Below are 21,366 nucleotides of genomic sequence, written 5' to 3' on the forward strand. Positions count from 1 at the left end.
GTATTTACAGGATAGTAAAGGTGAATTCATTGTGACTTTGTAATCCACTTCTGTTTCTGCGAAATTGAAATTTTCTCAACTATTATCACTGCCCTCAGCTTCCATTCTTCAATTTCACTATTCATTTAGGATTCACTTAAATTCAAGAAAGTGCCAAATCATCATAACTATCCACCATGACTTCATACCTTTTTGAATTTCTATTGGCTGAAAGTTTCAAATTGCTTTTAAAGTGTTGGTGCATAGAAATTATTCTCATGGGTTTAACTGTCACAATTGTTTTCTAAAGTATGTAATTTTTTTTTGGGGTAGGTTCTACTTGTAAAAGTTTGGGCTGCAATCCTCAAGGCATTGCTGCTGACAGGCTTCGATGCTTGGTTCTGCAATACCAAAGATCGGTGGTAAAAGAAAAGGCCTCAGATACAACTGAATGTGCTGCTATGGTTAATAGCAGTTCACGCAGAGACTTTCTTGGATTGGCTTTGGGAGTCTCAAGCCTCTTTGTTGGTTCATTGGAAGGCAAAGGAGCTGGTTTGCCCCCAGAAGATAAGCCAAAACTATGTGATGAAGGAGCTTGAAAATGTATGGTGAGAATACATTGTTCCTTTCTCTGCCTCTTTTCTTTGTTTTTCTCTGCTAAGATTTGGATCTGGTTCTGCAGGCTGCAGAGGCTTGGATTGATGTTGAAAGAGTTCATACAATTGCATTAGAAGCCAAGAAGAACTAGTGTCATGATGATCTATCTTTTTTTTTTCCAGTTTTAAATCATGTAATTTTGCTTCATTTTCATCTTCAATTGTAATTTTGTAGGTTTGGTAATAAAAAAGGATTGAAAATTTATAGTGTAGTAATGAAGATCAAGTAAGGAAAAGATTTTTTTTTAATTTAACAAGGCTTTCGCCACGCTTTTAAAGCGTGGCTGTACACCTCTCTATCGCCACGCTTCAAAAGCGTGGCCGTATCTCTCCCTATCGCCACGCTTCTATTAACTCCATCTTGTGAAGGCAGAGAAAGCTAGAAGATACATTCCAAAAGAATTCAAATAGGTTGAAGCTTTTGGGTAGGCCCAATATTGTAATTTTCTCTCTTTAGATTATAAATGCAGCAATTCTTTTATGGGTTTGAGTCTTTAAGCAATTTGTGAATATTGAATCCAAGAAATGTCGTCAGTTTGGAAGACTAACTATTGCTGAGGTGAACTCAGGATATTTTTGTTTGATGTCTTCTGATTTGCATTTTAATCTTTACAATGATGGTTGCCCGATGTCCAGTGTTTCTCCACGAGCCCAGAGCCACTACTAGACCCTGTTTTACTGTGCACCCACCCTCTGCCACTGTCGCTACCCCAGCGCTACCACTAGGCCGCCACCCTGGTTTAGCTCATTCTGTTTAGCTTGTTTAGTTCAACTAATTTAGTTTAGTTGAATTAGGTGGTTAGAGAATCTGGACTAGTTAGTGGATGTAGGTTTTGTTTTGTTTACTGCTGCTGTTCGGAATGAATTTGTCTTTCCTCTGAATGTTGCCCTGGATGAACTTGTTTATTGTGCTGTTTTGGTGTTGAATTCTGGACTTGTGAGTTGTGATTGCTGTTTATTGTATTTTTTTTCATTGTCCAAAATAGATGCTGTGAAAGTGTTACTGTTTCATTAATTTTTCTTGGTTTGTTGTTGCTGAGTGCTGCTCTGCTTGTTGCTTTGTCCATATTATATGAACTGCAATGATTTCAGTTTGTGGAACTGGTTAAGTCATGAATTCTGTTTGCTGCTTGCTTGAACCTCGGAAACATGCTATTTACTGCTACTGTTTAATAAACAATTGCTTCTGTTGATGATTCTTTCTTATTTTGAGTTGTGTCTTTGTTCTTTTTTCTTCTAATAACAGTTATTATTTGGGGCCAGAGTTGCTGAGATCTGATTCTCTCATTAGTGAGTCAGTGCTTAAACATTTGTGGCATCATCAGGATGCCATTTTGTGCTGTTCTTTGAAGGTATGGCAGATGTTTTGTTCATAGTAGAGTTCATCATTTCCATGAAAGCCTTTAATTTTAAGATATATATGATTCTTTGTCTGGATCGTAGTCGGTGCCGGTGTTCATCTTTGCAAACCAGGCTGGCCTTGACATGTTAGAAACAACTTTGGTGGCTTTAAAAGACATCACATGGGTATTTAGAGGAAGGTAATTCATTAAGTCTGCAAAATTGTAACAATGAATCTTTCTCTAAGTGTTGTTTATGTATGTTCAACTTTAATTTGTGGGAAATGGGAATTGTTTCTTTCATTAACTGTTCTTTTTCTTTGTTTATCAGTGCCTTGTATTAACTCCATCTTGTGAAGGCAGAGAAAGCTAGAAGATACATTCCAAAAGAATTCAAATAGGTTGAAGCTTTTGGGTAGGCCCAATATTGTAATTTTCTCTCTTTAGATTATAAATGCAGCAATTCTTTTATGGGTTTGAGTCTTTAAGCAATTTGTGAATATTGAATCCAAGAAATGTCGTCAGTTTGGAAGACTAACTATTGCTGAGGTGAACTCAGGATATTTTTGTTTGATGTCTTCTGATTTGCATTTTAATCTTTACAATGATGGTTGCCCGATGTCCAGTGTTTCTCCACGAGCCCAGAGCCACTACTAGACCCTGTTTTACTGTGCACCCACCCTCTGCCACTGTCGCTACCCCAGCGCTACCACTAGGCCGCCACCCTGGTTTAGCTCATTCTGTTTAGCTTGTTTAGTTCAACTAATTTAGTTTAGTTGAATTAGGTGGTTAGAGAATCTGGACTAGTTAGTGGATGTAGGTTTTGTTTTGTTTACTGCTGCTGTTCGGAATGAATTTGTCTTTCCTCTGAATGTTGCCCTGGATGAACTTGTTTATTGTGCTGTTTTGGTGTTGAATTCTGGACTTGTGAGTTGTGATTGCTGTTTATTGTATTTTTTTTCATTGTCCAAAATAGATGCTGTGAAAGTGTTACTGTTTCATTAATTTTTCTTGGTTTGTTGTTGCTGAGTGCTGCTCTGCTTGTTGCTTTGTCCATATTATATGAACTGCAATGATTTCAGTTTGTGGAACTGGTTAAGTCATGAATTCTGTTTGCTGCTTGCTTGAACCTGGGACATGCTATTTACTGCTGCTGTTTAATAAACAATTGCTTCTGTTTAATAAACAATTGCTATTTACTCCTCATTCAAACATCATAGGACAAAGCTAAATACTTAAGGAGTAAATATTTGCACTAGTTTTTTTTCCTAGAATATAAATAAAAAATTCCATTAACCAGTCAATGCAAAAGTAGTTAGAACCGATTCCAGTCTAAAATTATTGCTCGTGTTAATGTGTAACTATTGATTAACATATCTACAAGTGTTTTAAAGTGGTGTTCTAGTTTTTTCTGGTTGATGAAGTAGTCATTGTTTTATTTGTTGCCACTCACCGATTGTGTACTTTTTTATTATGCCTTTTGTTTTTTATGAAGAAGATTTGGATCTGGTTCTGCAGGCTGCAGAGGCTTGGATTGATGTTGAAAGAGTTCATACAATTGCATTAGAAGCCAAGAAGAACTAGTGTCATGATGATCTATCTTTTTTTTTTCCAGTTTTAAATCATGTAATTTTGCTTCATTTTCATCTTCAATTGTAATTTTGTAGGTTTGGTAATAAAAGAGGATTGAAAATTTATAGTGTAGTAATGAAGATCAAGTAAGGAAAAGATTTTTTTTTAATTTAACAAGGCTTTCGCGACGCTTTTAAAGCGTGGCTGTACACCTCTCTATCGCCACGCTTCAAAAGCGTGGCCGTATCTCTCCCTATCGCCACGCTTCAAAAGCGTGGCCGTATCTCTTCCTATCACCACGCTTTTAAAGCGTGGCCATATCTCTCGCATACGGCCACGTTTTAATGGGTGGCCAGTTGTAAAAAGCGTGGCAAAAGAAAAAGCGTGGCAATAGGTTGCAAAAAGCGTGGCGATAGAGCAACCGCCACCCTTTGATAGGTCACCCTTTCAAAAGCGTGGCGATAGCTCAAAAAGCGTGGCGAAAAGCTATCGTCACGCTTTTTTGAGCTTTTCGCCACGCTTTAAAAGCGTGGCAAAAGACGTGTTTTCTTGTAGTGTGCTATAGAGAGAGATGCATTCGTCAAAGAAACTTCCAAGATGCCATTTCTAATGCTAGGATTGGATTTGCCACCGCCTCCACTTTTCAAATATGTGATGGAGAAAAATATAATACCCCAGGTACTGCTTCACTTAACTCGCTTACTTTGCTTTGTGCAATGAAATATTGTCATGAAAATAATTTACATTTAGGTGGTTGTAGTTTGAATCATAACTCTCTTGCTGGGAGACATATACAAGAATGGGGAAAGGAATGTTATGGTTACACTGTTACAAGGATAGTGTGAAACCTTGTAGCTTGTTGCTTATTAACATTTTTTTTTGAAAACAAGGTGTAAATTACACTCATCTCCCCTGAGGTTTGGCAAAATTTAACCTTCCTTCTAAAGCAACCATTTACCTGGACAAAGAAGGGGGTAACGAAGAATTTCACTACACCATTCAAGGGAGACCAGAAAATTTTTCCCTTAAAAAAAGTAAATGGAAGAAGCAGTTTATGATATTTACCTAAAGAAGATTTTGCTTATGCGGTAATACAGCTACAGTTTATGTTATGTAACTTATGTTCTCCCGTTTTCATTGACCGGGTTCTCAAGCACTGTCTCTTATGCTAACAAAGTTTGCTATATAGGTTCCTCTCTTTAACATTCTAAAGAAGTTTGATGGGGGTGACTGTTACAGAGGTGGTTCGACCTCACATAGTAAGAATGCGGTATCGGGTTACCAAATTGCCTAAATATATCATTATTCACATTCGTCGATTTACTAAGAACGATTTTTTTGTGGAGAAAAATCCCACTTTAGGTAAGAATTTACTTGCTGTAATTTTGTTCTAGTTGATGCCAGCTTGCTTATTCCAAGTTCATAATAAGAATTCTCGTTTCAGTCAACTTTCCTGTTAAGAACCTGGAGTTGAAGGACTACATTCCCTTGCCAACGCCGAAAGAAAATGAGAAATTGCGATCCATATATGGTTAATTGCCAATGTCGTCCATGATGGCAAACCTGGTGAAGGTTTCTACAGGGTATTTGTTCAACGCAAATCAGAAGAACTATGGTAAGTTTTGTTTCTTGGCTAGAGACAGAACATTCATCAGTCTATTTATCCTTTAGAACTCAAATTCATCAATCTGAATTTCTGTTTCAATACTAGGAATTAATATCTTAATTTTATTTCTTTTCTTTCCTTTAAAAAAATAAAATAGGTACGAGATGCAGGATTTGCACGTCTCAGAAACACTTCCTCATTTGGTTGCACTTTAAGAAGCTTATATGCAGATATATGAGCAGCAACAGCAATAGCAATAAAATCGACTCGAGTCCTGTTTTGCAAGCACCATAATCTGAAACTTGATTTTACCCGAATAGAGATGTAGAGGTGTACGTGCTGGGGTTGGGATGAGTTGAATCCGGCATTATTTTTTTACTGGGTCATTTTGTAGAAATCAAATCAAAATCACTGAAAATAATTGGATATAAGAGTTGACCTCATATTAGACAATGCATTATGTAAGAATTCGGATATTATATTACTTATGTAGTAATGAAATTTTAAACAAAGAAAAAGTTTTTCGCCAGCATTTTAATTTCTTTAGTTTTGTAATTCAATAACACACTTTTAGCCTAATATTTTAAAATATAATTGGATAATTGTTGGTCAAAAATAATAAATTATGCTAGTCTTTTAACATTTTTTTTTTTTTTTTTCTATAAAATACTATTTCAACAACAAAAATAGTGTCAGCAAGCAGGCAAAATTCACTTGAAATTTGCAAATATGGCAAGTTTTCTAGCCGGTATTAATTAGCATTTACATGCTAAATTAATTTTACATCAACCAATTTGAGTTGGTCTAATAGTTAATTCACTAGTCCATTTAAGTAAGGAGTAAATGGACAATAGTACATATGAAAGAGTTTGGCATGGACAAAATCCTATATCAAAGTTCATAAATATAAAAGTATATCCGAAATATTGATTTTGAAAGACAAAAGTACACCTTAAGTTTTACAAATTCACTAACGGCAAATAACATTTCGGGTGCACTTTGATATTTATAATCTTTTTATATATATTTTTGTTCGTCGCCGTCGTTGTGCCTCTCGCCGGATACTCTGCATCGTGTGCTCACAAGTTGCCTCCCGCCTCTCTCCTCCGTCTATGCTGTATGCTCGGCCGCTAGCATCTCGTCGAGCCTCTGCCGGTGAGTGCTAGAACTATGCTTGCCGGTGAGTGCTAGAACTATGCTTCCTGAAGCCATGCAGCGTATCGTTGTCTTCTGTCATCACAACACCCAATGTCTGGTGTGCTCCATTTTTCGCGTCTTGTTACTCTTCCTGTGCTTCATGGGGAGTGCTCGCGTCTCGCCGTGCTGGGCCTCTGTCCCTCCTTTGCCTCTCTTCCGTGGTTGTTGCTACCTGAACTGCTGCTCATTGTCCATCTTTTACTTCTACAACATCATGTGAGCATTTTAATTTTTTTTTTATAGTTTTTCCATGTTGATTCATTGATGTTATTGCTGTGAATTTTATTGTTGATTGGTTTATGAGTTGATTAGAAATAAATATGACAGTGGTTGAATTGATTTTTGAATTGATTTATGAATATGAATATGGAGGAGTTTTGCTGATTATGAATATGGTTTAATTAATATTTTAAAAACCGGTTCGGATTGGTAAAATGTTAAAACCGTCAATTTTAAAAACCGCGTTGAACCGTTAAACTTACCAGAAACCGGTCGGTCGAATCAAACCATAATCCGGCCGGTTTTTTGAATTAGGAAGCAAACTGCGTCGTTTAGAAACTTCACTACTCCAAACCAACCCTAACCAAACTCTAGACTCCAGAACGCGCTCTCTGCCTCTCGCACTCAGTCCAGAGCTCCTCCCATCGAGCTCCTGTTCCTCCCTCGCTTCGTTGCAGCCACCGCCTGCTACCGCCGCCGTCGGAACTTCCAACTTCGAACAGCCACTGCCTGCTTCCTCACTTACCCTCCATCGCGCAGCAGCCATCGCAACCTTCCTTCCCCTCCATCGTGCAGCCACCGTGCGAACGTGGAAGCCTCCGTCGCGCAGCCACGGTCCCGCCGGCGCCAGCTCTGTTCCACCGTAGCCACTGTCCCGTTGGAAAGCCCGTTCGAAGGTACTCCTTGTCTCGGTGTTTCCCTCTTGCGTGCTCTGTTCAAGGCTTCTAGCTTCTAGGTAATTTTTTTTCAACTATAATTGAATAATTTTTTATAATTATTGTTAGTTATCTGTTCAAGCCCGTTCGATGGTTACTGTGAAGTTTTGTGAAGTGTGAACTGTGAACCGTGATTTCTTTATTTTTCTGTGAACTGAACTGTGAACTGTGAACTTTGTTGAATAATTGTTGAATAATTATGAATAATTATTGTTAGTTAAGTTGTGAACTTTGTTGTTGTTACTTGTTACTGGGTTGAAGAAAGTACTTCGAAAAATTGAGGGAAAAAAGTTTTTTCTGCACCAAACCCTCTCCTAAATTCTTTTTTTTTTAATGCTCTGTTCAGAAATTATTGAATGATTATTGAATGTTTTGTGTTTTTGTTGAATGATTTTTTGATTCTTGATTAGCACTGGATGCTCTGCTGTGTTTGTGTACTATTTCTATGCTGTGTTTGTGATTTTTTTGGGTAATTCAACAGGTTAAAAATAAAGTTGCTGTTTAATAATATTTTCTTCAATTGTAGATTTCGGTAATTCAATAGGAAGCAGATATAAAAAGCAGAGCTTCAAGTCTGTGCGAGTTGCTGTCCATGTCCTGGTAAATCGATTGCAAGTTTATGTTATTTCCTTTAGTTTTAATGTTGGATTTTGAAACTAACCCTAATTTCTTGCTTCTCACGAATCAAAAATAAAAAATCAAAGAAATAGAAAAGAAGCAGGTATTATCAATTAAATTCAATTCTGAGTATTATTGGCTGGACAATTATGAGAACATTATTACTGTTTGTGAGCTGAAAACTTTAGATTTAATTGATTTTTGTCTGGTAATTATTGGTTGGACAATTATGGTGTTTAGGGTTTTTAATTTGTTCTGTTTGAAATATGAAGGATGAGCTTAAGGAGAAGCTTGCTAGAATCTATGATGTTAAGGACGCCGACATTGCGTTCGTGTTCAAGTTACACACCCATTTTGGAGGGGGCAAATCCACTTGTTTTGGTTTTGATTTATGGCACTGTTGAGAATGCTAAGAAGTATTAGCCTAAGTACTGACTTATTAGGGTAAGATAACTCCATTTTTTGTTCTTCTGAGGTGGTTTTTGTTCATGAGTGTAATTGCTATGGAATGAGAAACACTTTCATCCAATTAGAATGTATGTCTTTCAGTCTTTGTAAATTGTAAGACCGGTAAGTTAGTGCTTACTAATATTAATTGTTATTGAATGGGCTCTATGTATAACAATATAGTACTCCTTCAATTCTTGTCAGCACTGTTTTTAACATAATGATAATATGTGTATTTTATTAGGTGATATTGATGCTGATTTATATCAAAGTAGTGATAGTAGTAGTTTTTATGCTGCATCTTTTGATTTTTCTGCACAAGTAAAAAATCAATTTATGATGATTGATGATTTTATGTTGGCATTTCATATTTGGAGTTTATACTTTTTCTAAGACCTTAAGATTTTAGTTGGTGACATTTCATGCATTTTTTAAATTTAGATGATATTTTAAAGTTTATATTACTATAATTATATTTTAAAGTGTTTATTTATAATTTATTTATTATTTTATTATAAAACGATTTTTTCGGTTGGACCACAATTGAACCGGTTAGACCAGTAAATCAGTAAATTAGTGACTAGATCGGTTTATGATTGGTTCGGTTTTCAAAACCTTGGGTTTAATTGTTGAATATGCAGTGGTTTTATTAATTGTTGAATTGGTTTATGAATTGGTTTCATTGATTATGAATTTGGTTGATTGTTGATCATTGTTTCTGTAATGATGCTGGTTTGTTTTGCTATTGGTTACTTAGTTGATTGAATTCTTTTCTTCTATGGGATTTTAAGATGGTTTCATCAGAAACACCATCATCCCAAGAACATCACATGAAGATAGATACCTAGATTTCGAAATTACTCCATGGACATAATTTATGGTTTGTTTTTCTTATTGTATTAAATTAAGATACTATTGTAGTAGTATCGAGTACCAACTAAGTGACTATTGTTCAAATGTTATTGAGATACTGTGACTATTGTTCTAAAATTTGCAGCTGATTTTAGAGGGATGTAATTCAAAATCCCAGCAATCAACAATGTTGTTTAGGTGTCATCATGAGCGGTGAGGCCCAGTGCAAAAAGACGATACCACAGTCGCATGGCGCATATTCCATCTTCGATTCCTCTCTCTATTTCATCCAAAGCTTCCATTAATTGTGAATCGCACCAACAAATCCTTCTCAATTTGAAAAATGCAGGTACCTGCACTTCTTCATAATTGAATCAAAGTTCCTTTTGTATTCTTCATGTTGTGAAAAACATTGCCTTCCTGCACCTTATGGCACTGAGCTTGAATCCATTGCGAAAGGGTTTACAATATAGATTCTTGAGCTATTTCTATGATTATTCATTATCTTGTGTTGATCTGAATCTGTGCTCTTCATCATTGCCTGCAAAAAGTTCTGTTTCTGGTTCTGGGGCTCAAGGTGGTAAACGTGAAAATCATAGTTTTAGGTTTCCAGGGCAATTGCGTGTTACTACCGATGATAATGGTCAGAACTTCAATTTTGATAGTATTGATACACTGAGTGATGATAAAGAGGAAAAAGATGGTGATGGAAAAGGTTCTAGTGATGGTGATGATGAGGGTCTTGAGTTTATGACCTCCTCTAATAGCAATGATAATTATGCTTATGGAGAGAGTATTGGCAGAGTTGAAATTGATGAACATGAAATCAGGCATCCTTTGGTTAAGGAAGTTTGTAGGTTGATTACATATAGGTCAGCTTGGAACCCTACACTTGAAGGATATTTGAGGTACTTGTTGAGAAAATTGAAGCCCCCACATGTTTGTGCTGTCTTACGCTCTCAAGAAGATGAACGAATTGCTTTGAATTTCTTCTATTGGGCTGATCGGCAGTGGCGCTACAAACACGATGCTATTGTCTACTATACATTGTTAGATGTGCTTAGCAAGACTAAATTGTGCCAGGGTGCTAAGCGGATTCTTAAGCTTATGGCTATGTGATGGTGTCTTATAGTCGAGCAGGCATGTTGAGGCATGCCATGCAAGTTTTGACCGTGATGCAGAAAGCTGGAATTGAACTTAATTTATCTATATGTAACATTGCTATCTATGTTTTAGTTAAGGGCAGCAAATTGGAGAAGGCACTGAGAATCTTGAATCGAATGGAGCTGGTTGGAATCAAACCTAATGTTGTCACTTATAATTGCTTGATCAAGGGTTACTGTGATCTGAATCGGGTTGAAGATGCATTGGAGCTTATTGTGGAAATGGCATCCAAGGGATGTCCCCCTGACAAGGTTAGTTATTATACTGTGATGGTTTTCCTCTGCAAGGAGAAAAAAATTGAAGAAGTGAAGCTGTTGATGGAGAAAATGGTGGTGAATAGTGAATTAATTCCAGATCAGGTTACATATGATACACTTATTCACACGCTATCCAAGCATGGACATGCAGATGATGCTTTGGCTTACTTAAGAGAAGCAGAAGACAAGGGCTTCCACATTGATAAGGTTGGGTATAGTGCAGTAGTTAACTCCTTTAGTAAGAAAGGCAAAATAGACGAGACAAAGAGTTTAGTGAACGAGATGTACTCGAAGGGTTGTATTCCTGATGTTGTGACATATACTGCTATTATTGATGGATTTTGTCGCATGGGAAAGATAGATGAAGCGAAAAAGATGCTGCAGCAGATGTACAAACATGGGTGCAAGCCAAATACCGTTTCATACACAGCTTTGTTAAATGGCCTGTGCCACAATGGGAAATCGTTAGAGGCAAGAGAGATGCTGAATGTAAGTGAGGAGCATTGGTGGATGCCAAATGCCATAAGTCACAGTGTTGTGATGCATGGTTTTCGTAGGGAAGGAAACTTGTCCGCAGCTTGTGATTTGGTTAGGAAAATGGTTGGAAAGGGATTTTTTCCAACTCCAGTTGAAATTAACCTGCTAATACAGTCTCTGTGTCAAAATCAGGAAGTAGTTAAAGCTAAAAGATTTTTAGATGAATGCCTGAATAAGGGTTGTGCCATCAATGTCGTAAACTTTACTACTGTAATTCACGGTTTTTGTCAGATTGGTGACTTGGAAGCTGCTCTATCAGTGCTAGAAGACATGTACTTAATCAACAAACATCCTGATGTTGTCACATTTACAATATTGTTTGATGCATTGGGGAGGATAGGTAGATTGGACGAGGCTGCTGAGTTAATAACGAAGATGCTGTGCAAAGGTTTGGATCCTACTCCGGTAACATATAGGACAGTCATTCACCATTATTGTAAATGGGAGCAAGTGGATGATATGTTGAAACTATTGGAAAAAATGCTTGTTAGGAAGCCATTAAGAACATTATACAATCAAGTAATTGAAAAGCTTTGTGCTTTTGGGAAACCCGAGGAGGCTGAGAAACTTCTGGGAAAGGTTTTGAGAACAGCATCAAACCTTGATGCTAATACATGCCATGTTCTCATTGAAAGCTATCTGACTAAAGGGCTTCCTCTATCAGCAAATCGAGTGGCTTCTAGAATGTTCAGTCGTAATTTGATTCCTGATTTGAAGTTGTGTCAGAAAGTGAGCAAGAAACTAATGTCGGATGGAAAGTTGGTTGAGGCTGATAACCTTATGTTGCAACTTGTCGAGCGTGGAATACAACAAAATGAGATGAATTTGTGATGTTAGCTACTACTCCAAACTTAAAGGTTGTGCCCATGGTGCTATGTTGTGGTAAAGCCATTCTTTGTTCTATGGAAAATGATTCTGATTTTTGAGAAAGCAAAATTTATTTATGTAATCTTAAATATGGTTTAGATAATTGTCTTTTTTATGTTTGGCACATGTATTTCTTTTTGGTGGTGATGATGATAGGCATATTATTTTCATGCTAGTGTTGTGCTTATATTTTCAGTTTGATAACAAGAAAAAAAGAATTTAAGAGTAGAGTATGCATCTTCTTCTAAATATTGTTTACATGATATATTTTTATCTTACAAGTTGTGCATGAAAATAATTCTAACATTGTGTTTCTGGTTGACAATCACATGCTTCTTTCCAAACATAGTCTTCCCAATCATTTGGAAGAGAACTTAGCACATTGACTATTCTAAGTCATAAGATGAGATGTGTTGTATTCAAACCTCAATGACGTTGTAAAAAGGGATGGGATTAAAATAAAACAAACAGATTTAATCATGAATGGATTGAAGTTTAAGGAAAAGAGTAGCAGGTCTAGAATAAGAGTGTGATTTGATGTGAAGAAGAAATAAAATTGAGATATCAGTATATTAAGATATATAGCACTTGTTTTTGTTGGCCAAGAGCCTTTGATTGCATCCAAGACCTCCTCATGACTTGATATGACTATGGGATCTACTTGTCTTTGTGGTTAATATACAAGTATGATACACTGCTTTTCCTCATAGGGGTGATATGAAATAAGACAGTAATTCACACATGAGAAGTACATGCTATTAGGTTGATGGTTATCATGAGATACGTTTTCTATTCATTTAATGAATGAGTTAATAGTCAAATTAATTTCTGAAAGATGAGATATTTTTTAAATTTGTCCCTAAAATATTTTGCAATTAAATTGGTTTTTTAAAGATTATGAATTAATTATATTTGATGATTAGATATATTTATGAAAATTTATTTAGTATCTTTTTTCTAATTATATAAACTATATTCGCAATGACCCAACAACTAAATTGATAGTTTTCATAAACAGATTTGGTCAGTATCCAATTGAACATGTTAGGTATTATGTATATTATCATTTAATATTCTACGTCATTAATTATTAGACAAAAATTATTAATGAAGTCACTCAAGGACAAATATGATTATTTCGTAATTTTTGAAAAACTAATTTGATTAAAAAATTTTAAAGACGAAATTAAAAAATATCTTATACTTCAAAAACTAATTTGATTATTAACTCTTTAATCAATATGAGCTCATGTATTCTCTTTTCTATCTAGAATACATTTTTTTTTTCAATAGGCATTTTCTTTAGGGGTTTTGATGAGACATGTTATGTTTTTGGACAAGAGATGAGATTTTTGAATCTTGATGATATTTTGTTTTTCTTATTAGCTTACCCAATTTGACTTTAAGCCGATCATTATTTTATTAAAAAATATCTCTCATCAATATATACTTCTAATCATAATAATAATCAATATCAAATTTAACGAACTACATATATGCAAATCAGCAAATGGAATAAAAGTAATAAACTAATAATATTCAGATGCAATATTGACAACTTGATAGTAATTTTCGTTAGTTTAAATATATAAACAAATGACATAAGCACTTTGGATCCGATACTAGGTGATTGTCTCCTCAAGCTTATGTAAACAAGAGAGGAGATATTATAATAATATCAGCTCTTCTATAGCATTCAGTATACAAGACAACAGTCTTATTTATAGCTATGCTAAGATTGTGATACATCATATATGCTGCCGTGATGAAATATAAATCAAAAGAAATGCAACCTCACGGGAAAATCTCACGAGCTTGTCATGTTTTAATTTTTTTTAACCTAAGCATCACAACCCGCAAGGTCATATGAGATTTTTAGCATCTGAGTATCCATATCCATGAATGTACTCAAGCTTATAAACCAAGTCAATTACTACAATGCTTCATAATATCTAAATTAAAATGAAAATGAGAGAAAATTGACATGCAAATATTGGAATCCTAGGCAAAAATAGAAGTTTATCCAAAAACAAGATAAAAGAGAAACATTTTTTTCTTAATTATTCAGATTACTATAGCCTCCTACAAACCTTGGCCAATCCAGGTGACTCCAAGAGTATGTTACGTTTATCGTAAATAACAAAGCAAGCCTCATCCTTCTCTATTTAAATTTCATCAAAAACACACTAGGATGAACAAGAGATTTCTCATCAACTCAAATTAAGACCCCCACCTGAATATTCCACTTCCTGTAGATAAGCAGAAGCAAGGTTATAATAGGCACACAGAACAAAGAATACTGAATACATAGAATAGCATCACAACGATGAACATGGTGCAACTAAATCACATAACATCAATAATCACATTTTAAATTGAAAAAATATCAATATCCAGTTTTACAAAGTGAACTTAAAAGAGCATGTAGAACCTCATAGAATCTGTTTCGTTTCATCTTTTGTTTTTTTAAATCCAATCTACAGTTTTTGTATATTGATGATGCTAATATCGACACCACAGAAAGACTTGGAAGCATAACTTAGTTAATCCTGATAACAGTTTCAGCCTATAAAAGGGTTGAAATTGATGAACATGAAATCAGGCATCCTTTGGTTAAGGAAGTTTGTAGGTTGATTACATATAGGTCAGCTTGGAACCCTACACTTGAAGGATATTTGAGGTACTTGTTGAGAAAATTGAAGCCCCCACATGTTTGTGCTGTCTTACGCTCTCAAGAAGATGAACGAATTGCTTTGAATTTCTTCTATTGGGCTGATCGGCAGTGGCGCTACAAACACGATGCTATTGTCTACTATACATTGTTAGATGTGCTTAGCAAGACTAAATTGTGCCAGGGTGCTAAGCGGATTCTTAAGCTTATGTTGCGTCGTGGAATCAAATGTTCCTCTAAAGCTTTTGGCTATGTGATGGTGTCTTATAGTCGAGCAGGCATGTTGAGGCATGCCATGCAAGTTTTGACCGTGATGCAGAAAGCTGGAATTGAACTTAATTTATCTATATGTAACATTGCTATCTATGTTTTAGTTAAGGGCAGCAAATTGGAGAAGGCACTGAGAATCTTGAATCGAATGGAGCTGGTTGGAATCAAACCTAATGTTGTCACTTATAATTGCTTGATCAAGGGTTACTGTGATCTGAATCGGGTTGAAGATGCATTGGAGCTTATTGTGGAAATGGCATCCAAGGGATGTCCCCCTGACAAGGTTAGTTATTATACTGTGATGGTTTTCCTCTGCAAGGAGAAAAAAATTGAAGAAGTGAAGCTGTTGATGGAGAAAATGGTGGTGAATAGTGAATTAATTCCAGATCAGGTTACATATGATACACTTATTCACACGCTATCCAAGCATGGACATGCAGATGATGCTTTGGCTTACTTAAGAGAAGCAGAAGACAAGGGCTTCCACATTGATAAGGTTGGGTATAGTGCAGTAGTTAACTCCTTTAGTAAGAAAGGCAAAATAGACGAGACAAAGAGTTTAGTGAACGAGATGTACTCGAAGGGTTGTATTCCTGATGTTGTGACATATACTGCTATTATTGATGGATTTTGTCGCATGGGAAAGATAGATGAAGCGAAAAAGATGCTGCAGCAGATGTACAAACATGGGTGCAAGCCAAATACCGTTTCATACACAGCTTTGTTAAATGGCCTGTGCCACAATGGGAAATCGTTAGAGGCAAGAGAGATGCTGAATGTAAGTGAGGAGCATTGGTGGATGCCAAATGCCATAAGTCACAGTGTTGTGATGCATGGTTTTCGTAGGGAAGGAAACTTGTCCGCAGCTTGTGATTTGGTTAGGAAAATGGTTGGAAAGGGATTTTTTCCAACTCCAGTTGAAATTAACCTGCTAATACAGTCTCTGTGTCAAAATCAGGAAGTAGTTAAAGCTAAAAGATTTTTAGATGAATGCCTGAATAAGGGTTGTGCCATCAATGTCGTAAACTTTACTACTGTAATTCACGGTTTTTGTCAGATTGGTGACTTGGAAGCTGCTCTATCAGTGCTAGAAGACATGTACTTAATCAACAAACATCCTGATGTTGTCACATTTACAATATTGTTTGATGCATTGGGGAGGATAGGTAGATTGGACGAGGCTGCTGAGTTAATAACGAAGATGCTGTGCAAAGGTTTGGATCCTACTCCGGTAACATATAGGACAGTCATTCACCATTATTGTAAATGGGAGCAAGTGGATGATATGTTGAAACTATTGGAAAAAATGCTTGTTAGGAAGCCATTAAGAACATTATACAATCAAGTAATTGAAAAGCTTTGTGCTTTTGGGAAACCCGAGGAGGCTGAGAAACTTCTGGGAAAGGTTTTGAGAACAGCATCAAACCTTGATGCTAATACATGCCATGTTCTCATTGAAAGCTATCTGACTAAAGGGCTTCCTCTATCAGCAAATCGAGTGGCTTCTAGAATGTTCAGTCGTAATTTGATTCCTGATTTGAAGTTGTGTCAGAAAGTGAGCAAGAAACTAATGTCGGATGGAAAGTTGGTTGAGGCTGATAACCTTATGTTGCAACTTGTCGAGCGTGGAATACAACAAAATGAGATGAATTTGTGATGTTAGCTACTACTCCAAACTTAAAGGTTGTGCCCATGGTGCTATGTTGTGGTAAAGCCATTCTTTGTTCTATGGAAAATGATTCTGATTTTTGAGAAAGCAAAATTTATTTATGTAATCTTAAATATGGTTTAGATAATTGTCTTTTTTATGTTTGGCACATGTATTTCTTTTTGGTGGTGATGATGATAGGCATATTATTTTCATGCTAGTGTTGTGCTTATATTTTCAGTTTGATAACAAGAAAAAAAGAATTTAAGAGTAGAGTATGCATCTTCTTCTAAATATTGTTTACATGATATATTTTTATCTTACAAGTTGTGCATGAAAATAATTCTAACATTGTGTTTCTGGTTGACAATCACATGCTTCTTTCCAAACATAGTCTTCCCAATCATTTGGAAGAGAACTTAGCACATTGACTATTCTAAGTCATAAGATGAGATGTGTTGTATTCAAACCTCAATGACGTTGTAAAAAGGGATGGGATTAAAATAAAACAAACAGATTTAATCATGAATGGATTGAAGTTTAAGGAAAAGAGTAGCAGGTCTAGAATAAGAGTGTGATTTGATGTGAAGAAGAAATAAAATTGAGATATCAGTATATTAAGATATATAGCACTTGTTTTTGTTGGCCAAGAGCCTTTGATTGCATCCAAGACCTCCTCATGACTTGATATGACTATGGGATCTACTTGTCTTTGTGGTTAATATACAAGTATGATACACTGCTTTTCCTCATAGGGGTGATATGAAATAAGACAGTAATTCACACATGAGAAGTACATGCTATTAGGTTGATGGTTATCATGAGATACGTTTTCTATTCATTTAATGAATGAGTTAATAGTCAAATTAATTTCTGAAAGATGAGATATTTTTTAAATTTGTCCCTAAAATATTTTGCAATTAAATTGGTTTTTTAAAGATTATGAATTAATTATATTTGATGATTAGATATATTTATGAAAATTTATTTAGTATCTTTTTTCTAATTATATAAACTATATTCGCAATGACCCAACAACTAAATTGATAGTTTTCATAAACAGATTTGGTCAGTATCCAATTGAACATGTTAGGTATTATGTATATTATCATTTAATATTCTACGTCATTAATTATTAGACAAAAATTATTAATGAAGTCACTCAAGGACAAATATGATTATTTCGTAATTTTTGAAAAACTAATTTGATTAAAAAATTTTAAAGACGAAATTAAAAAATATCTTATACTTCAAAAACTAATTTGATTATTAACTCTTTAATCAATATGAGCTCATGTATTCTCTTTTCTATCTAGAATACATTTTTTTTTTCAATAGGCATTTTCTTTAGGGGTTTTGATGAGACATGTTATGTTTTTGGACAAGAGATGAGATTTTTGAATCTTGATGATATTTTGTTTTTCTTATTAGCTTACCCAATTTGACTTTAAGCCGATCATTATTTTATTAAAAAATATCTCTCATCAATATATACTTCTAATCATAATAATAATCAATATCAAATTTAACGAACTACATATATGCAAATCAGCAAATGGAATAAAAGTAATAAACTAATAATATTCAGATGCAATATTGACAACTTGATAGTAATTTTCGTTAGTTTAAATATATAAACAAATGACATAAGCACTTTGGATCCGATACTAGGTGATTGTCTCCTCAAGCTTATGTAAACAAGAGAGGAGATATTATAATAATATCAGCTCTTCTATAGCATTCAGTATACAAGACAACAGTCTTATTTATAGCTATGCTAAGATTGTGATACATCATATATGCTGCCGTGATGAAATATAAATCAAAAGAAATGCAACCTCACGGGAAAATCTCACGAGCTTGTCATGTTTTAATTTTTTTTAACCTAAGCATCACAACCCGCAAGGTCATATGAGATTTTTAGCATCTGAGTATCCATATCCATGAATGTACTCAAGCTTATAAACCAAGTCAATTACTACAATGCTTCATAATATCTAAATTAAAATGAAAATGAGAGAAAATTGACATGCAAATATTGGAATCCTAGGCAAAAATAGAAGTTTATCCAAAAACAAGATAAAAGAGAAACATTTTTTTCTTAATTATTCAGATTACTATAGCCTCCTACAAACCTTGGCCAATCCAGGTGACTCCAAGAGTATGTTACGTTTATCGTAAATAACAAAGCAAGCCTCATCCTTCTCTATTTAAATTTCATCAAAAACACACTAGGATGAACAAGAGATTTCTCATCAACTCAAATTAAGACCCCCACCTGAATATTCCACTTCCTGTAGATAAGCAGAAGCAAGGTTATAATAGGCACACAGAACAAAGAATACTGAATACATAGAATAGCATCACAACGATGAACATGGTGCAACTAAATCACAAAAGATTGGAATCAGGAGAGTATCAATCATCATAGATCTATTTTCAACATCAATAATCACATTTTAAATTGAAAAAATATCAATATCCAGTTTTACAAAGTGAACTTAAAAGAGCATGTAGAACCTCATAGAATCTGTTTCGTTTCATCTTTTGTTTTTTTAAATCCAATCTACAGTTTTTGTATATTGATGATGCTAATATCGACACCACAGAAAGACTTGGAAGCATAACTTAGTTAATCCTGATAACAGTTTCAGCCTATAAAAGGAAAACTGACTTAATTTGTAGAATCAAGAAGCATGTGAGAAGAGAAGAGAGGAGAAGAATGAAGGAACTAGCAAATTTATAATTTAACAAAATTCATTACCAGCACTCTAACAAACACAATAGAATGGGTCCAAGGAAATGAATCAGTTTCTATAATTAAACCTTGAACAGAGAAAAGATAGCATGCCTATCTTTTTAGGCTATCGTTTTAAGATGGCTCAACACATAACCTAGACCAAAATAGAAAATATTATGGAAATGTAATGAGAAGAAAAAAAAAAAAAAAGAGAATTATCATCAATTCCAGAAGAAAATGACTTCTAATAAAGGCTTTTACATTAGGCCATGACTGGTTAAGTTTGAGGAAAGACCAGAAAAGGGAAAATAAAACAACAAAATATCAAATCACCAGAGATAGGGAACAGGATCTATAGGGTCAAATATTCAGCAAACGCATTTCCAACTACAACTCAGTCTACTAGTTTCAGATATAAATTACTATGGCCTTCAGTTGGTTAAATTTATTCCTTGCAAACATTTCCATCATCAAATGATATGATGAATAGATAATCCTTTAAGCGAAAACAATATGCACATTTACTGGCTTACTGCTAATAATTAGCAACATGCATAAGAATTAGGAAAGTGAAACAAAAGGATACAGTACACAAACAGAACAATGCATTATAAAAATGATACTGATATACCCTATCATGGCTGGAGCAAATTATCAATCCACATAAGAGAAGGAGGGGAATAATAGACATAATGGAATTCTAATACAATGCTCTAATCAGAGTCAGTAGTTACAAAAGTTTTCTGTTATTGTAGTTAGATAGGCATCACGTACAACCATGGTTTTAAATTGCAGCTGACGACCACAATTGCAGGTGCAACATTACTGTAGCAATACTCTCCACATCTGCGTTGCAGCGGTTTTTCCCGCAATTTTTGGCATCACGGTGCAACTGCAACCAGAGTCACAGCTAAAAGCATGCACTAAACTAACACATGCTTTACATCATACAGGATTCAATTCAAGGATCTGAATCTTACTCTTGCCAACGCTTTGCAAGGCGCTGATAGGCTGCCAAAGAGCTGAGAAGGTGATAGCAATGCTGAACAGGTGCACTGTACTTCCAGCCAACCACATCATAAACCCCATCATTAGCAAGTTCTTGAAAGGGGCTTGTGCTACTTCCCAAGCTTTCTGTCATGTTCCCCAAAATGTAAAACTTTCTTTTAAAAAGGATCTATAACTTCCACGCACTATCAAATTCTTAAACAGTAATTCAATCGTAAACTACTTCCACAGTTAGAATATGCAATACTATTTCAAAGTGAATGTTGATCCAGATCCAATAGCATAGTATAAGCAACAGTTAAAGTAAATAAGTTCTTAGCAACCAGATTATTACCCAAAATTGAAAACTAAAATGTTAAAAAGAGGCGAACCTGTGCTTTCCAGTTTGATTCAGCATCCTTCTTCTGGCGACTGAGGGTTGAATCGTCCTACGAAATTTAACTCTTTTTTTTTTTTTTTCAGAAAATTGCGTTCTTAATTTTTAAAATTAATGTCAACAAAAAAAGAGTACCTGATCAATGGAAGCACGAGAGAAAGCGGGAGGATCAGGAACGTCGCGAGAGGAAGGAGAGGTTGAATTGTCGGAGAAGTCAACGGCCCATCTTCGAGCGTTGGATCCCATGACTCCCTTTCCTTTATCCATTCGATGATTCACTGATTCAGTGGTTTTAGTAAAGAAGAGAATGGAGGACCTTTCTCGATGATTGATTAGGGCTTCCAACCCAAACTTCAATCTTCAATTACTGAAGGCTACTCCTTACTCCTAATCATAAGTACTAATTCTTATTATTATTTCCATTATACTAATTCTGGGAAGAGGTATACTTTAAATTTGAAAATATAATAAAATAATAAGATAAAAAAATTACTATTAAATTTTTAATTTTTATTATATATCAATCTCATTATGTTAACTTAAAACTAATTAAATATTTGCTTTTTATTTTACAAAATAAACTCTCATTCACTATTGCTACTAAATTATTTTTTGAAATATTTGAC

The 21,366-nt window shown here is 34.9% G+C and overlaps 2 protein-coding genes, 1 long non-coding RNA gene and 1 pseudogene across 7 annotated transcripts; 3 read left to right on the top strand and 1 right to left on the bottom strand.

Moving 5' to 3' along the window:
* Positions 1-987: 987 nt before the first annotated feature.
* On the top strand, positions 988-5,676 carry LOC107472255 (uncharacterized). Of its 4 annotated transcripts, XR_008001434.1 has the most exons (8): positions 1,880-1,987; positions 2,079-2,176; positions 2,307-2,390; positions 3,494-4,225; positions 4,438-4,635; positions 4,737-4,909; positions 4,992-5,162; positions 5,311-5,676. It is a non-coding gene; the product is annotated as an uncharacterized LOC107472255 (long non-coding RNA). The 4 variants fall into 4 exon arrangements; XR_008001433.1 differs by lacking the exon at positions 4,438-4,635 and having other exon boundaries at positions 2,602-4,225; XR_008001432.1 differs by lacking the exon at positions 4,438-4,635.
* Positions 5,677-6,933: 1,257 nt separating this feature from the next.
* Positions 6,934-12,255, top strand: LOC107472250 (pentatricopeptide repeat-containing protein At1g09900-like; annotated as a pseudogene).
* Positions 12,256-14,006: 1,751 nt separating this feature from the next.
* Positions 14,007-21,137, bottom strand: LOC107472253 (uncharacterized). Of its 2 annotated transcripts, none has more exons than XM_052252116.1 (4): positions 20,876-21,137; positions 20,736-20,792; positions 20,337-20,490; positions 14,007-14,276 (listed from the first exon to the last, which is right to left on the bottom strand). In XM_052252116.1, the coding sequence occupies exons 1-4, from the start codon at positions 21,005-21,007 to the stop codon at positions 14,248-14,250; spliced, it is 372 nt and encodes a 123-aa protein (XP_052108076.1). In that variant the 5' UTR covers positions 21,008-21,137; the 3' UTR covers positions 14,007-14,247. The 2 variants fall into 2 exon arrangements, with proteins under 2 accessions (XP_052108076.1, XP_015947274.1); XM_016091788.3 differs by lacking the exon at positions 14,007-14,276 and adding an exon at positions 18,213-18,910.
* Positions 14,354-16,889, top strand: LOC110277242 (pentatricopeptide repeat-containing protein At1g09900-like). The gene is made up of 2 exons (XM_052252025.1): positions 14,354-14,362; positions 14,571-16,889. The coding sequence occupies exons 1-2, from the start codon at positions 14,354-14,356 to the stop codon at positions 16,623-16,625; spliced, it is 2,064 nt and encodes a 687-aa protein (XP_052107985.1). The 3' UTR covers positions 16,626-16,889.
* Positions 21,138-21,366: the final 229 nt, after the last annotated feature.

Source organism: Arachis duranensis, chromosome 7 (genome assembly GCF_000817695.3).
Source record: "Arachis duranensis cultivar V14167 chromosome 7, aradu.V14167.gnm2.J7QH, whole genome shotgun sequence".
Lineage (NCBI taxonomy): Eukaryota > Viridiplantae > Streptophyta > Magnoliopsida > Fabales > Fabaceae > Arachis > Arachis duranensis.